Below are 18,270 nucleotides of genomic sequence, written 5' to 3'. Positions count from 1 at the left end.
AGAGTAAATTGCTGCTGTTCAATACACCACAATAATGAATAACGTTTGAAAATGGAAAACATGGAATCGAAATATTTGGTCGGGAATTCCCGATGAAATCCTACATGCTGGTGCTTGAATAGTTTAAGTGAACATTTCCGTATGAATAACGTCTGAAAAATGCAAAACATGGAATCGAAATATTTGGTCGGGAATTCCCGATGAAATCCTACATGCTGGTGCTTGAATAGTTTAAGTGAACACGTCCGTATAAATAACGTCTGAAAATGGAACACATGGAATCGAAATATTTGGTCGGGAATTCCCGATGAAACCCTACGTCATTTGGTGATCAAATTCGTACAGACTACACAAAATGTCATGTTTTGTTATACAAATGCCTTTATTTTGACCGCTGAAATACATTTTGGACCAAAACAGAAAAAAAGATTTTCCGTTTCTATTTTGGACAGTGATATATACTGTTTCACAAAAAAGTTTCGTTCTATTTCAACATAAAATAGTCGCTGTTTCTAATGATGTTTATCGGAGAAGCACACAAGATTACTGTTGACAGGAGGTATTTTACACGTACTCTTGGAGTTCTACCTGATGACTGGTTTAAGTACACGAATCTTCCAAGGTCAAGTTTGTTTAACTATTTATGTATAATAGTATAGTTTACAGTCGTAGTGAGTTCTGCTATCTCCGTAAACTCTGTAATGTATTTAGTGGTTGGTTTCCACTGCTTGCGTAAAAGTATACCAACCAATAGATAACATTTTGTGATTCAAGGTCATATCAGACTCTCTCTGATAATTCATGTGGGGAAGTTGGCAGTTACTTGCGGAGAACAGGTTTGTGCTGGTAGAGAATCCAGGAACACTGGTTAGGTTAACTGCCTGCCATTACATGACTTAAATACTGTTGAAAAACGGCGTTAAATCCAAAGCAAACAAACAAACAAACATCAAACCATTGCATTTATCATTATTAGTACTAAAGAAAAATGTAAGAAAGGCAGTTTTAATTTACGACTGCACATGAGTAGTCGAACACTTTTAAGCGTCATAACTTTGCCAAGAATTATTGCATTTCTTATGTAAAAATGAGAGTGTCACACGGATTAGTTACAGAAATTTTATTGACACTTCATGGGGACACTGCGAGAAAGCATGCACAGTATAAAAGAATAACTTATTTGTACTTCTTTAACTTCTCCATCAATACCAAATATGTTTTTAAAGATATTTTTTGTCTTTACTCTTTACCATCATATTCTGATTTGACCTTATCAATACTTTCTAATGTGGACACAATATAGAAACAATAGACAGTATGGGTTCATTTCGTCGGCGTCTTTATGAATGCATTTTTATATTGTTGTGTTTGTCAGTTTTGCTTGTCCATATTATAATGATAACAGCTGAACTACTAAAATTCAATTATGCCAACTTATCGGCTATAAATGCAAAATAAATCGAAGCGCTTCTCTAAGAAATATTTTTTATCAACCATTTGAAAGTACTTGCTGCTCATCATATTCAATTGATAAGATACCTAGATTAGCTACAATAATGTCAACAATAGACGAACACATCTGATCCAATGTAGTACTCAGAATATGTTCTTCATACCCACTTTCCCATTGAATTCTTACAGCTGCCTTCTCGTATATGTGCTTTATCAAACCCGCCATATGCCTTTCGTCGATTTGTTGTTTCATTAGCAACATGATTGGGTTTCTTTTTTGCATGATGATAATCTCAAGAAAATCGTTACAGTAAGAACAGGTACAATATGCTTCACACAAGACTACAAGAAGCACTGAAGAACTTCTAGAATAGTCACTGAACTGACGTGGTAAAGAACGGCCTGGCCAGAAGTGTTTTTCAGAAAATACCAGTTTTCGCCCTGAATCGGTGATTTCGATCATTTCTTTCAATTTTTCATCAAGTTTACTTTCAATTAAATTTTGCACGAAATCCTCAACCTTACTACAAAAGTAAAGAAAAGCTGCAAATTGAAATTGTCCTTTTCCATCTTGCAAACGACGTAATACTTTTTCCCTAATCATCTTTTTCAGTATTTGTTTTTTCCGCTTGTAAATACTGATGACCATAAATGCTAAAGTCACGCCAGACGCTAGCAAATAAATCACGAGTTTTCTTCGCTGGCATATGTTACGGACCATCCGAAGTATATTGTCTGTAACGTCAATGTAGACTGAGTTTTCGTCAACACATTTAAGGTTAGTTTTGTCAACAATATTTGTTTTCGTAAGCCATTCCAGGAACGATTCCGCCTCACATTTAGAGCAACAGATAGGATTGTTATTAAGGTTTACTACTGGCATCGTTTTGTTTTGTTCCATATGAATTAAGTCCAGCATTGTCATTGACTCCTTGTCCAAAATCTTTATTATATTGCTCCGTAGATCAAGTACCTTGAGATGGTTTAATTTGTCAACTGAGAATGTAACTTGACTTATGAAGTTCACGGAAAAGTCAACAGAAAGAAGTTCCAAATTGTTTTCAAACAACTTCCGCGGAATATATCGCAATTTGTTCGCTGATAAAGTAATGGACTTTAAATGTCGCAGAGAAATGAATAGTTTCTCAAATAAAGAAACGTTTTCAGCCACCATTCTATACATAAGGTTGTTCGAAAGGTCTAGTATCTCAATGTTAGGCATACATGAGACAATACTTGGATGTAAAAATTCAAGGTTATTTTCAGCTATATCAAAGTGTTTTATTGTATAAACCGTGTAATTTCCACAATGGAATTTAGCATCTAAACGGTTTAAATTGTTTTGTCTTGCGAATATTTCTCGAACAAGCCAGGGTATACGACCAGTTATTTTGACGATACAGTTCTTTAACTTCACCGTTTTCTTACTAATAGTTAATATACCAGTCACATTTATCGTTTGACAAGAGAGAAATTGTCTTACGATATACAGAGCGTCAGGTAAATCCCACGTTAGGAAGTCAAAGTTTGTAATAGTGTTTGGGACAAAAGCTGCCAGTTTTGTTAATGGATAAAAACTGATGTCCAGCATTTTGACATTCCGAAGAAGGGTATAATTTTCCGCCTGCTTGTCAGGGTAAAGTGTCATATCGGCTATGCTTGAAGAAGATAAATTGAAAGTTTCTAACGTCCGTAAATATTGTAAGGTATATAATCGAAGCATGGATATGTCTGTATGACTTATGTCAAGGTATTTGATATTCGTATTTCGTAGTGGATAAAAGAAATTCATATCAATATCAAGCGCTTGCACATGATAATCCAGTCTGGATATATTCACTATTTCAAGTGATTTTAGATTAGCTGAACCACTTATTGCAGAATTCACTTGTTTTAGAGACAGTCTCCCACATGCACCAAAATCTAAAGTTTTTAGATTATTTAGACCGACAAGTGAGTCTGAATCAAGATAAATGATACTTTGTACATGTAAATGAAATTCTTGTACCTTCTCTAGTCCAATAAAACTCTTTGCTTCAAATTTTAGTGTTTTCGTGTCGTCGTTAAGATTGTCTCTCAGTTTTAAACGCTTCAAATGACTCCAGTTTTCTGATTGAAAGGTTGAACTGTTCACGACTACATTATCAAATGGGTCCATGAAGTGTTCAATATGTACCTCCGAAATTCCATATGGAATATCCTTTGGAAAATAATTACATTTCAATATTTGATTTTTGAAGTCTTTACACCAGTTGTAAGCAACGGACACAGACACGTTTATTCCAATCAGAAATACAACAATACATTTAGAAGCCATCTTTATACCGTTTTCACTACGAAATCGATCAGTTAGAATTTGGACATGGAAATTGTAAATGAAATACCAAGCTTGGCAACTAAACTTGTCTATGTTTCATGCCAGATATTTAGCACACGTATTGATGTTTCCTGCCTAGAAGTTCGATGCAAAAACTTCAGGAATTGCAGTGAAGTTTGTGTCCGTAACATTTTCTCGAAGAAATGGCATCACCGCTTTTGTGTCATCAAGAGCTGAAATACACAAAATGTCCTAAATTAATTTGCATAAGGATCTTAACAAACTGAAGGTCACTATACATTAATTTGATGCTAAGGAAATAACATGAACAAATAAGACTTTTAATAGATTTTATAGATGCGTTATTCTTAATATTAACCCAATAGCCTAAGCACTTTACGTACATTTTTGTTTTTATATTGTGTCAAACAAGATTCTTCTCCGTTGTGATTTTATAGAGTATTTACATCTAATGCGGATGGAGCCATTGAAATTTATGTACTTGGTGTCTGTTAAACGTAATTATTATATATAACCTGTAGAATATATGTTTGAAAGATTAACTGCGAAATCATTTTATTATATTTATCTCTCATCAAGCGGATGCAATTGGACACAAAACAGTTCATCTGAAACCTTATCATAGATGTAGTTTTCTTTTTGTAAAAATTAGAAAGCTGTCCGTTTATTACGCTTATGTTCAACATAACTGAGACTGAAAAATCTGTGAAGTACATATACTAGTATACCCCCAACCAGTTAGGCAAAAGGGAAAACACTTTCGAGTAGAAAGACTCTGTTTGGCTATATGTATTGCAAAAACATGTTCTTTTGCCCCAGTCACTTGAGTATTCTATGGATTACCGGGCAAAATATTCCAGCACCTAGCGTGCAGCAGGTGAAATTTGACGATGGTAGGGTTAGTTTTGGCTCATCGGATGGCATCCGGGAGATTAAAAGGAAAGTCAGCGGCGAGCGGACGAAACTGGCCTTCGGAGAAACCGTAAACACATCGTCAGAACATCGTCCGACTGTTTGAAGGAGACAGGGCGACACTTGCTTAAATCGAGCCTTGACAAAACAATTTTGGTTCCAAATTTTACCTTTAAAATTGTCCTGCGACCTTATTTGTATCGCCCGAGCATCTGAAGGAGTCTTAACAGGCACCGGTCCGATATACAGTGAACGTCCAGGTACTGGATGGTGTCCGTTTGTGCACAATGCGTCGTTTATTTTTACCGTACCGCAATTGCTCTTTCCTCCTGTTAAGAACAAATTTTGCACACATGTTTTAAATACGTTGCATTTTATGCACTTCACCGTTAGCTGCACCATACAGTATGACAAGCAATCCAGCTGTAAAATAACTAGAGATAAAACTAAAATTTCAGGGCTGCTTTGGTTAAAAAAAATCGGATGTGCTTTGTTCGTAGGTAATTCAACATGGATGTACCACATTTGTAATTTACCAATTTACATGATGTTTTCTTTAAGAAATGCACCAATACCTCTAATTGTGTTTCCATGCTTGATACCATCACCAGCAATGTTAATCGAATTTGTGAAACATTTGTTCAATTGATGTCTGCTACCAAACATAATTAATTCAGTTTTTGAATTATTCATTTTCAGTTTGTTTTTAACTTTTATCCAGTCATTGATTATAGCTGCGCCCCGTTCGAGGTCTCCGACCGCTTGTGATTCTACGACGAAAGATTTTATTCGCTATATGTCATCAGCAACTGCATTGGGCACACTGTATTCAAGCTGGCGGTCTGATTAATATGCATTATTGACATTAACCTTACAAGAACGAGGCTTTAAACCATACTGTGCTTTTAGGACATCTAGCAGAATGTTCGTGGTCGGCAGTGTCATAGGCCGCACTTAGGTCAATTGCATGACTTTCTATTTCTCCATACTACTTAGAAGATCATTAACCAACTGAAGCAGCGCAGATTCATAGGTCCTGGAGTAACATTTCCTATATGCAGACTAGTTGTAAGGAAAAATACTGTTTTTGATTAACATGTTTGTTAAATCTGTAAAGAGCACATAAATCTGAATAAGTTTTGACAGAAATGATAAGTTACTCACAGGACGATAGTAAGAATGCTGTAGTTCAAGACCTGTTTTTAGCAAACGTTTAATAATTACGGAATCCAGTTTCCGGCCATCGACTTGTCGACCTGCTTCACACCGACAACTTGAAATTAGGCGTTAAACCTTCAACTTAAACCGTGCTGTAAATCCACCGCGAAAGGTAAAAGACTTCAAGGTTTTTGACTTGACAATTGTCGCGCAAACTTCTATTTGTCCACCCAAAATTTAGCACAAAAAGTAGAAATTTAAAGGAGATAACATTTGTCGTGTAAACTTCTACTTGTCAACAACACCGTTTACTTGGATTTAGTGTTAGTTAATATCCCTTGTCCTTTGGGATCATGGAGTCCATCCAATATACCTTAATATTAATGCCTGCTTAAGTTTATACTGGTGTAGGGCTATATCAGGTGACCTCTTGCAAATAGACTCAACCAAACCGCGGCTTATTTGTGTTCTATTTTTTCTTAAAACTGTAAAGCAGTCACTTTAATATCTGTGAGCCTTCTAAATAGGATCCTGGCCTGTGATTCGTCTAAAATAATTCACTGCAGCAGATTCTTGTATAAAATTAAATGTACTGTTTGAGTAAAAATAAAAATATTTTCTTAATGGCTGTCAAAAATAAAAAAAACGTATGGCTATTTTAATTGTCAACATACTTTAGCAAACTGTAAACATTAAATGAAGCACAAATTTGGTGGGATGATAGTATTCAGCTCAGAAGCTAAGAATCGGCTCATTTTATGGAGTAGTTATGACTGGGCTACATAGATATTGCTTGTGGCTTTTAAGAAAACATACTAATACATAATAGCTACCTTTATTTCTCTTGCCGCTCTCTGTGTATAGGTGATTTCTGCTATATCTAAGGAAGGTCTCCAAACGGCTTGCGAAAAGGACCATGCACTGGCATCTGCTACCTATTCTATGGAAACATGAAATGGTTATCAGACGCTAATACTTTTTATTAAGTTACAGGCGCTGAAAGGATATATCCTTGCTCCGTTACGGACCCCTATGGGATTTGTTTTTATTCCGCGTTCAAATACTTTTTTTGAAGGTCATTTGTTTAGTCTTTGTAATAATTACTTCTTTTCTAGTGAGTTTCTATTTATTCTTAAACTTTTTGTATTCCTGCTTTCGTCCCCTTTTCAGCACCCAAAATATTTCTACAGCTGTAACCTTTATACTTATCTTGTTTCTGATAATTACCTTCATTTATAATTCTTAAAGGTTTCAGTATTGCTGAATATACTAGAATGTTTTCTTGAATCTGTTGTTTTTATTACCATTCTTTATGGCTATAACTATAACTGTTCATGTGCAATATTAAAAGTAACTACCCTTCTAACCATGTAATGTACACATAATATCAATTTGAAAAGCTGTTTCATCTGCCTGCGTTTAAGATAAAAATTTAAAGCATTATGGACCTTTAAATTTCGTTAAGGTTATATATGATCAAAACTAAACATGTATATTTAAAGATATGTCTCAGATATGGCGCTTTTACCCTATACAGCTTTTTATCACGGTCTAAACACGTTTTCCATATTTTTTTAAAAGAAAAATGATTATTTATAATATGATTTCAATTGGATCTTTTAAGTAGAATTTTTACAAGAGCGATTATCATTTCAACGTTAAGTTTACAAGAAATGATTGGACAAATTACGCACATATATATGCAAAGTAGATTATATATAAATTGATATTAAGTATATATCACAAACAAAAATGCATAAACAATAAAAGTAACATACCCAAAATGATACGTCACAAGGAATAGTTTTTTTTTCTCTCTCAAGCATTTGTGAACTGTACAATCTAAAACACGAATTTATTCGCTACACATAATCATATGATTTGAGATTTTTAAGTATTTCCGTTATACTATGTAACCTCCGAGTGGATTTGAGAAGTATTTTTCTTTCGCCTATGTGTAGATAGGTGAATCACCTCGTCGTCATATACTGGTCTGATCTTGTGATGGACGGACTTTTTGTAAGATTCCTTCAAAAGGTTGGGATGTTAAAACTACGTGCGTACTACTGGTTTTTTTCCATCAACAAACATTTTGTCTGACATGACAAGAGATGCTGCCTGAGATCACAACTCGGTTACGAGATATAACTGTATCAATGACAAAAGGAATACGACAAGAGAATTATGAATGACAATGTAACTGAACACCATTTTAGAATGTTTAAGTGCATTTTTGAAACACAACAGGGAAATGTATCCGTAACGGATAATAGATAGCGCCCTGTTCATAATAAACACGTTCAAAGGCGCCTTACGTAGCGCAAAGGCAGCCACTCAAGACGCCAACGTCATCCTCTACTAGTACAGACTCATCTAGCGATCTGACCAGAGGAACAGAGTGAGACAAAGCCCACATGAGAGAGAGAGAGAGAGGGAGAGAGAGATTGACAGTCTGTATAGCGCTGATACACACCAAGCCGTCTTTCCTGGGGGAGGGGGACCAATACTTACCTCTTTGTTAGGTGGGAGACACTCAAGAGCACCTCTGAAATTTCATCTCTAGAGCCTGGACAAGGATTCGAGCCCCGGGCCTCTTGATTGACAGACAAGCGTGTTACCAATAGCCCATCAGACCACCTAGATAAAAGATAATCGTTAATACTTGTAAAAATGATTTATTGGCAAACATATGGCCATGGTGTACAAATATAGGTAGATTTCCATGGAAATCATTTTCAAATCAAGTAAAACATGTACTTTATTCCTAGACTGACCGTCGTTAAATGAAGATTTCTTGTCACCCCACCCACTTCGGTCCGATGTTCGCCAAAGCCGCAAACATTCATCAGAAACCAGAAAGTCAATAGATGGTTAGGCATAAATACCAACATCCTGCAAAGTAAGGGACATAACTCATAATATGAATAACCATTAACAAAAATCGTTAGCTTCCCCTTAACTGTATTGTAGTAGGTGCCAATTTAAATCTTTACAGTAGGCATATTTTAACAACGATTCTCAATCCTTTTGCAGAAAACAAGACAGCAAGAGAAACCTCCTTTAGGGCCAGACGAAACAGGCCATAAGACAAAGCAACCACCTTTTATGGAGTATTCCGCCTGCTTCGCAAGGCACAAGCAAAGATGAAAGCATAGCGTCCAACCAACTGTAAAATGGTTGAACACTCACGATGTGGTATTTGTCCAAACAGTCGGATCATAACTCTTTAGATAAAACATGTTATATTTTTTTCCAAATTAAGTTGAATTAAATATGACCCAAAACTCTTTCGAAATCTTTAAACAACATCCCGGTAAAAAAAAGAGAAAAAAAGTACAAAAAAATCATGGTTTGATATATCTTCTCTCCAAAGTGAATTATGATAATAAAGTTAAGTAAAGTGTTTACGTAATTTAAAATAACGGTAGTCTTGCTGAAGAAAATACATGTAGTTTGTAGTATATTGATTACGTTCATTGAAATCCTGAACATGGCTACACTCGCTCAGGAAGAAAAACAACAACGAATTATTTGAAAAAATATATCCCATAAGATGCCGCTTAGGGTACATCCCCTTCTGAAGTGGAGAAATTTTTAATATTAAAAATTAAAAATCCCTTTTTATATATACTCTTTATTTCCGCCTTTCAGCGATAACAACATATGAGCCGTGCCATGAGAAAACCAACATAGTGGGTGTGCGACCAGCATGGATCCAGACCAGCCTGCGCATCCGCGCAGTCTGGTCAGGATCCGTGCTGTTCGATAACAGTTTCTCCAATTCCAATAGGCTTTAAAAGCGAACAGCATTGAGCCTGACCAGACTGCGCGGATGCGCAGGCTGGTCTGGATCCATGCTGGTCGCACACCCACTATGTTGGTTTTCTCATGGCGCGGCTCATATGTTACAAAACACATGTATAATGTATTTATATATAGATAAGAAATATACATACATCTATTTTTTAACAAATATCATGGACAATTGATTGTACATCAAAGAAATAATATACAATGTACATTTACAAATGATTGTTAAAAAACCCTTTAAAGCAGTCATATCTCAGAACAAAATGAATGAGTCTTAGTGTTATTAAGTACAAATATTTTAAATTGAGTAAGTAACCAAGGGAGAGTTTGCTATATATGCAACTGATAGGCAAGAAAATAAAATACGTATTGTTTTCTACAATAGCCATATGAATTAAGAGTATATCAATTATCAGAACTTCTTTCCACATGATGTTTACAATGTAAATGCTTCAATATTGAACCTGGAATCCTAAAAAACCTTAAGCTGAAGCAATAGTTTCCGAATTGTTAGTTTTTCTTGTTTTTCTGTTTGTTTTTCTATGTATGTTAACTATATGTGTGTGCGTGCGTGCGTGCGTGCGTGCGTGTGTTTGTCTTTTGTACTTGCGTGTCTGTGACGTTGTAGGATTAATACGTTTAAGGAATATGGCTTTCCTTGTTTAATATTCATCCTTGCTCCACCTTCCCCCAACATCCTACCCTTACATCTACCATTTACCACCCAACCCACATTTTCTATATGTTGCATATGTCTATAATGCTCTTGTTTTTTGTATTTGAAGCGGCCCGTCTACAATAATTTCCGTCACAACTTTTTTTTGCGGACCTACTTTGCGACTGTGTTTGGAGTGTTCGGTGCCTCCTCGAAAATCTACCCTTACCTTTTATCTTCTATATAGCTAGAGACTGGAATGTTTTAATAATTGAAGTAAATAATTTTTAACAAAAACTTGATTGCAAACAGCCAAGGAAATGTAAGTGGCTCATATTTCACCTAATTTTAAGAACGCTTCGGATTAAATGTAAGTGGCTCATATTTCACCTAATTTTAAGAACGCTCCGGATTAAGGTAAGCCCTTAAAAGTGTTTGTTTCCGGTAACATGCTAAAAAATGTAGGGTAGGTAGGTCGAAAGATCTTTTTTTTTTCTTTGTTTTTCCTTTTTTGTGTCAATGAATTTAAACAGATAAGGGAGTTGTGTTTTAGGCTGCATCATTAAGTTGATTTATAAAAAGAATGACCATATTATAAGCATAAAAGGCGCAGTTTTGCAACTTTTTGTTGAAAAGTTGAGAAAAAAAGCCAAGGCCATACAGAAACATTTAGGTTCGGGCAGAAAAAAAAGAACAGTATAGGTTGGGATACCTGAAACAAACAATTTTTAGTCCTAAGACAAATAAATTCAGGTTATGTGAAATGAAACCTCTTACCTTTACTTAATTGTTTTGATGTGTAATAAAACAGCTAATTTGCCTCCACAACGTGTGAAATTAATATCATATTTCACGTTATATAGCGTAGTTTTAGGTAATATTAAAATAAATGATAAATATCATATTATGTTCAAGTTACTGTCACATTAATCACCTAAGTTAATTTTACGTAAAAGACAGGTGATGTATTAAGGTATATTAATCTTCATAACATCTCGCCAAATTATTTATAAATGTAGTATATCAGTATTTCAAGACAGGGTTAAACCAGGTTATACAACGCGAAACAGAAGTCTCATAGCATTAGAACAGACTACAAAAAAAAAAATATTCTTACCGCGATGAAAGTATGTTCACCGCAGTAAAATGCATTAAAAATGAAACACTTGTTAAAGTATCGTTTAATTAAATATCTCCGCTGCAATTTTGAATTAAAAATTGTAAAAGCACAAAACTGTACGAATTGCCGCCGTGTTGACTGGCCGGTATTTATCGTCTTGAAATTGTCTACATATGTTGTCACCTAATAACCAACAGTTTCTTAACACGATGGAAATAAGTTCACCGCAACATTTAAAATGAAACACTGGTTAAAGTTTATCTCCGCTGAAGTTGAACTCTTCTTTTTTACAGAGTTAAACATAGTAAAAACACAGGCATATCACATCGATATAGTCGTCACTTTCGGTGTATGTGCGTGCGTGCGTCCGTGCGTCCGTCTGTGCGTGCGTCCGATATTGTCCGGTCCATAACTTTAACATGCATGGACCAAACTTGTTTATATTTGACTTGAAATTTATCTCAATGAGAAGACGTGTCTTGCACAAACTCCATGTTCCTATCTCAAAGGTCAAGGTCACAGTTGGAGTTCAAAGGTGAAATTGAAGTTTGTCCGGACCATAACTTTGACATGCATGGACCAAATTTGTTTAAATTTGGCATGAATGTTTATCTCTATGAGAAGGTGTGTCATGCGCAAACCCCATGTTCCTATCTCAAAGGTCAAGGTCACAGTTGCATGTCATAGGTCAAATTGAAGCTTGTCCGAACCATAACTTTGACATGCATGGCCCAAATTAGTTTAAATTTGGCATGAATGTTTACCTCAATGAGAAAGTATGTCATGCGCAAACCCCATTTCCTATCTCAAAGGTCAAGGTCACAGTTGCATGTCAAATGTCAAATTGAAGCTTGTCCGGAGCATTTTTTTCTTCATGTATGGGGGGATTTTGATGTAACTTGGCATGAACTGTTCACCTTTATGAGACAAAGTGTCATGCGCAAGAACCAGGCCCCAAGTCAAAGGTCAAGGTCACACTTAGAGGCCAGAGGTCAGATACAAGAATGACATTGTTTTGAGCATGTCTTCTTCATGCATTAGGGAATTTAGATGTAACTTGGCACACATGTTCAACATCATGAGACAACCTTGTTGTTAGTATTACTTCCCTTAGTTGTAAATCAGTTCTGACACCGCTAGATAGATTAATAAATGTTACTTATTTAGACAGCTGGCGGGCTCGACATTCTGCCCGTGCGCATGCAGAATGTATTTCTATTTTTTTTTTTTTTTTTTTTTTTTTTTTTTTTTTGTGTTTTTTTGTGTGTGTGTGTTTTTGTTGTTGTTTTTTGTTGCTTTTTGTTTCTTTTGTTGTTGTTGTTTTTGTTTTTCTTGGTACTGACAGCCATCGCTCTCCTAAATACATGTTTCCGTTGTTGTTGTTTTTTTTTTTTTCTTTTTTGTTTTGTTTTGTTATTTTGAAATGCTCTTTTATTTTCAGAATTTCACATCAGCTTTATCTTAAATGTTTTCAAGATTCAAAGAATCACCTTCCTTGTTCATTTTCATATATCTATTATTTCAGATAGCTGGGATTCCTGTGGTTTCTTTAAAATTAGGCAGACACTTTCCTCTAGCTCTGTCTATATCTTTTATATAATTTATATATACCTCTTAACATATACGCGGATCTCGATAGGCAGTGTTTCCTTGTTAAAAGCCCCTAAACGCCAGCCTAAATAAAAAAATGGAAAAAAAACAAACATAATTTGATACAGTTCCACATCTGTTAGTTTTTGTAAACTTTAACGATCTAATGTTCATATTGAAGCAATTAAGAATTCATAATGCACAAATGGGAGTTTTATGGGTAGTATGTCTAAGGATTTATATTTATCATAAAGAAAAACGTTAGGATACTTTTAATGCACATCTTTCGGACCGTTTAGCTTCAATATCGTGATTTATTTTTCAAAAATGTCCCTTAAATTTTATTTTAAGAAAAACTAGTTATTAACTCTACATGGAAATGGGAAAATAATTTTTTAAAGTTAATTAAACCATGAATTATTGATTAAGTTAAACTACTGTTTGTTTTTTAGGCCATACCAAATTGATATGTCGTTCGTCGGAACTACCGCATCAATAATTTCATTCCCGAGAAAAAAAAAATAAAAATTACCCGCCCGCACGTACATAAAAATCTCCGAAAAAAATTTTTTTTTTCGATTATGCGGTCCGGAATAATAACGGCAAAACAGGTTTTATCGCTGTTTTAATGCGTCAAAGTGATATTGATCGGATTTCATGCGTCATGTAGCTGATGAGGTATGAAGGTATTAAATGCATCCGCTGCTATTTTCTATATAAAATTAACAACTTATAACATATTTTTATCAAGATTTCTAGCCTTTCACTTCCTGCGAGACTACCCTTGTCTTGAAGGTCTGTCTTTAGGCAATCAAAATATACCCAAAAAATATGGGGTTGACCATAATGCAGTGAAACCATGGTCACGTGACTGAGACACGTGATGAAAACGTTAATATTGCGTAGGTAGACATCAGGAAATACCTACTTTCACTTTCATTTTACAAGGCAGCTTCCAATCATCTTCTGAAGCATATAACGTAGCTTAAAATCATCTGCGGACATTCCTTTTTACAATCAAGCACAAATAAAGCTTATATCTGGCATGAAAATGGCCTTTACTAGGCGGGAAAATTGCACTATATATTGATATGGACTACATTCGAGTGGACCACGGAGGCATATCCGGCTAATTGCCCCCTTCATGCCATGATCCAAACTCAAAAAGTCAGGAGTTATGGTGTTGTTCATCATTTGTTTTAAATCTGGAGTGACCTTCGATGTGCCGGTAGGTAATGAAATAGGCACATTCTACTTTTGTTCAATACAGTGAAAAGAACGAAGCCCGACTTGTAAGACGTGCACGGGGATGCAGTTAAAAATATTTGGAAATATTGTTCAGATATCAAGTTTTCAAACCATTTGTTATCAGCTGTTTAATTCAGCATGTTAGATCTAGAGCCCAAAGCTGAGGCCAACTACTATCTTAAAAAAATATTTGTTCACAGATCCTGACCGACCTATCACATTGTCTCGGCCCAAATCTTTTTGAACGTAACTTCTTTAGCACAGCAGTCAGATATTCTATCAAAACACATTTAGTCAATTTTAAAAATTGTTTAGCTTTTCAAATAAGTAGTGTTGATATGAAAATAATTTCTAACAAAATATGTCCTTTTGTAACCCCAGTTTTGCCTGTTTGTACACATGACGCCAGGATATATTTAAAATTGGCTGTAAATTGCTTGAACGAAAGAAAAAAAACAGACTTCCCCAACTCTAAATTTATAGTTCAGTCAAAGCACAACAAACAACACTTTTAAGGGTGGCCATATTGGGATCATTCTTTGTCCGTCTGTTATTATTTTTGCCTGAAATGAATCTCTACCACAAAAGCTTAAGCTAGCCTGATCATGATCTGTTAAGAAATTATTCCAAAGGGATTCGAGCAATGTCGAAGCATCTGTATGCCCAACTCCGTTTGGTCTCACTGGTCAAGTGGTTTATTACTTCCCCTCACCTCTATGGGTTGGAGTTCCACTAGGGGCACAAATTTGTTCATTTGTCAAAGCCATCTAACTGTGTTTTAGAAGAAATGTTATTCCACACAATCATGTGCCTGTTTTGTCTTAAATATTCCTCATCCTGTGCCATTAAATAGGCACGTCTTCAGATTAATGTAGAAAAATCAAAATTAAAAATAAGACACTCATTCCTTAGTAATTAAAATTACAAAATAAAAAAAATAAAGTGATTCAGTGAGTTTTGGCAAGAATTTATTTGCAAAATCATTCATGTAGTCTTTAAAACATATAGAAAAGCTATATACTGTGTTACCCACACTGTAAATGTTTGATTTCTGTGTTATTTCTAAAGAAATGTTAACTTTATATATAATCATAACCGCCTCCTCAAGGGTTCAAGCTGGGAAAAAAAATAAAAAAAGCCCGCTCGCTCCATGTAAAATCTACCCGCCTCTGAAAAAATCAAAATTGAGAAAAAAAAATAAAATAAAAATTTCGCTCGCCCGCTCCTATTTTTTTTGAAAATTTTCCGAAGAACTATTAATCAATTTGGTATGGCCTTACCAGAAAAAATTTTCACAATCATCATCATCATCACCATTGTGGTCGTCATCATCATTATAGCCACCCTCATCATTATCATCAAACTACCTCATCACGATTTATATCACCAACCATCACTATTGTCATATAATACAAAATGAATTTTAATTCTATCATCACCATTTCTAATAGAAATCTACTAGAAAATAATACGTGCAGTTTTAAAAGCTTGATGCATTTTATATTGTAAAAGGTTAACATACGGCTTCAATGTGCCTTCTTGCCATAATGGCACACCTAGTGTCATAAAAAAGTAACAAAAAGGCCGTTAAAAACGGTCATTACGGCCTCTGTTGACGAATCCATAATGGCGCAGTGCGCCTCACGCGCCATAATCATAATGTCCCCAGGTAACCGGAATGTCAGCGCGTTCTGACGTTGACGTCATGTAGCAACGTCATTATGGTGGGTCAAAAGGTTGCTGATTCATTTTCAGATTAATTTTCAAATATTGATGGCATTGTTGATGAAAAAGAAGACAAATAATGTTTTTAAGTTTTTGAAAATATGTGAAATGAAAATACCAAGATAAATATGAAGCGTAGGTATATGATAAAAAGGTCAATAAACGGCTGGTTGTGCCTTCTAGCCATAATGACACAGCTAGTTTCAATTATGACACAAGGTGAGCCATTATGGCAAGAAGGGACATCGAAGCCGTATATAGTATTAACCTCTTAGTATTGCATACCTTGCTATAAATAGTAACAAATATGCATAGTAAACAGTAGTACTTTTTGAAAGAACTTTTTTCATTGGTCACCTTCCATACTTTTGGTTCTTGTTTAAGAAAATATATCCAATGAAAAATTGTCCTTCATTTTATACAGTAAGTGAGGCATATTTTCGACTCTTGCACCATTTATCGAACCCCCACTAAGTTTTTGAAAACGTTTCAATTTAATGAAATTTATTTTTGCAACAAACACATAAGATTTCATTCTTAAACAATTTGGAATCTTGCATAAAACCTTTTTTGCCGATTTTGGGCATGCACAAACTACGGTGGTATCTTTAGGACATGCATTTATATTTAAGATTAAATTATCTATGGCGCAAGACATCATATAACAAAAGCCGACATACCAACCCTAATTCTTTTAGCATTTTAGGCCTACCGGAAGCAAAGAATTTTTAGGCCTTAGATATATAAATCTCCACATAGTTAATCTTAAACCCACAATAAATCATATGTGCGTACGTGCGTGCGTGCGTGTTCGGGTTAAAGGTCTCTTTCAACATTTTCTTTTCAGTCATTAAACGACGGTGTCTACTTATAGCTGTGAGCACATTGCCCAACTTCACTAGTATATCACGCCGTAGACACGTAACGTCACATTATACAGTTGAGACCGGGCTGAGTATTCCAAGCACTAGCCTCTTAATACTGAGCGCCAAGCGAAGAAGCATCTAAGCTTTCATTTTCGTTTGTAGACTTAATTGTAAATTTTACTTCAAACTCAAGCTGTTTTACTGGAGGAAAAGTTGCTAGATCTAAATTAAAAAAAAAAAATAAAAAACAAAAAAAAACGTGGAACGCACGGGAAATTTCCCGAAAATCTCAAAAATAGACAATATTTGGCAATGGCGACTAGGAAAAAAACTGTGAATTTCCATAGTGAAAATGAAATCCAGTCCCACGGACCAGACGATTGTTGCAAAAATCCATGTTATTCCGAGGGGGGTGGGGGTTGCATTTTTTTTAATCCCGAAAAAAACATGTTTTATGTTCTTTGATCTATGCTCTTTGATTTCATTCCATTTCTTCATATCAGTCCAAAGTTGAGCTTTAAACTTCGGTGGAGCAGACTATAGTACCCTTTTTCCCGTCTTTGGTGTGACGTGGTCAGGGATCGAACCCACGACCTACAGCACTCGACGTTGGCGCTCTACCACATAATAAATCATAAAAACAGTTGTTGTTAAATTGCATAAGCACATAAGATCTACATTACTTGAATAAGTTTGAAAATCTAAGTCCTCGCCCATAAAGCAGTCTTTTAATTAGGGTCTTCGAAAAAAAGATGTGTTATTTATATTTCTATGTAATCGGAAATGGAAAATGTGGTGCAATCCGATATCAGGTTCTCAATCGGAAATCTCCGTTATGATCCGACTCTCAAGTTGTCAGCCTACTCCAGTGAATACGGACACGGCATTTGTAAATATGTAAATGGCTTTAATCTAAAACAGTTGTGGAATGCTTGAAAACAAGGATAAACAATGTCCTTATGATGGATATAATGGTACCATACATTCTTTATACCCTAGCATAAGTTTCATTTTATTGATTAAATTTTGATCTATTTGAACGTAGTCTGTATCAGTAGATTAACCTTTGGTAGCTTATTACCATTATTATTATTATTATTATTATTATTATTACACTGTAACTCTAGTAAGAATAAACAAGTCCATAGAGTTAATTACCTTGCGTATGTCTTAGACTTTAACCTGCTAGCAGCAAGTTCTTTTAAACATTCAACTGAATGATAAATGGTACTGCCCAGTTGGATGTTAGATCCATCCTTTTTAGAAATTTAGCTGGGTAAAAGTTAGCAAAAACGACAAGGACGATGTAACATATTCTTATAAATATATCATAAGTAATACTGTTCAATGTATGTAGGTGTATCTTACGTCAGCTTCAGTAGGAACAGGACAAAAA

General features: G+C 35.1%; 1 protein-coding gene across 5 annotated transcripts; it reads right to left on the bottom strand.

Annotated features, from left to right (window-relative positions):
- Positions 1–1,105: 1,105 nt before the first annotated feature.
- Positions 1,106–7,788, bottom strand: LOC123535346 (toll-like receptor 5). 5 transcript variants are annotated; one of them, XM_045317964.2, is made up of 4 exons: positions 7,639–7,738; positions 6,694–6,800; positions 4,873–5,031; positions 1,106–4,002 (listed from the first exon to the last, which is right to left on the bottom strand). In XM_045317964.2, the coding sequence occupies exon 4, from the start codon at positions 3,767–3,769 to the stop codon at positions 1,490–1,492; it is 2,280 nt and encodes a 759-aa protein (XP_045173899.2). In that variant the 5' UTR covers positions 3,770–4,002; positions 4,873–5,031; positions 6,694–6,800; positions 7,639–7,738; the 3' UTR covers positions 1,106–1,489. The 5 variants fall into 5 exon arrangements, with proteins under 5 accessions (XP_045173899.2, XP_045173910.2, XP_045173916.2 ...); XM_045317975.2 differs by having other exon boundaries at positions 6,694–6,795; positions 7,639–7,733; XM_045317981.2 differs by lacking the exon at positions 4,873–5,031.
- Between the last annotated feature and the right edge of the window lie 10,482 nt (positions 7,789–18,270).

Source organism: Mercenaria mercenaria, chromosome 1, assembly GCF_021730395.1.
Source record: "Mercenaria mercenaria strain notata chromosome 1, MADL_Memer_1, whole genome shotgun sequence".
NCBI classification, from domain to species: Eukaryota; Metazoa; Mollusca; class Bivalvia; order Venerida; family Veneridae; genus Mercenaria; species Mercenaria mercenaria.
Note: the sequence above shows the minus strand (reverse complement) of the source record. Positions and strands in the feature narration are given on the sequence as shown.

Coding starts and splice junctions, on each gene's coding strand:
- LOC123535346 (XM_053550130.1), bottom strand. CDS start 3,769: ATGGCTTCTAAATGTATTGTTGTATTTCTGATTGGAATAAACGTGTCT.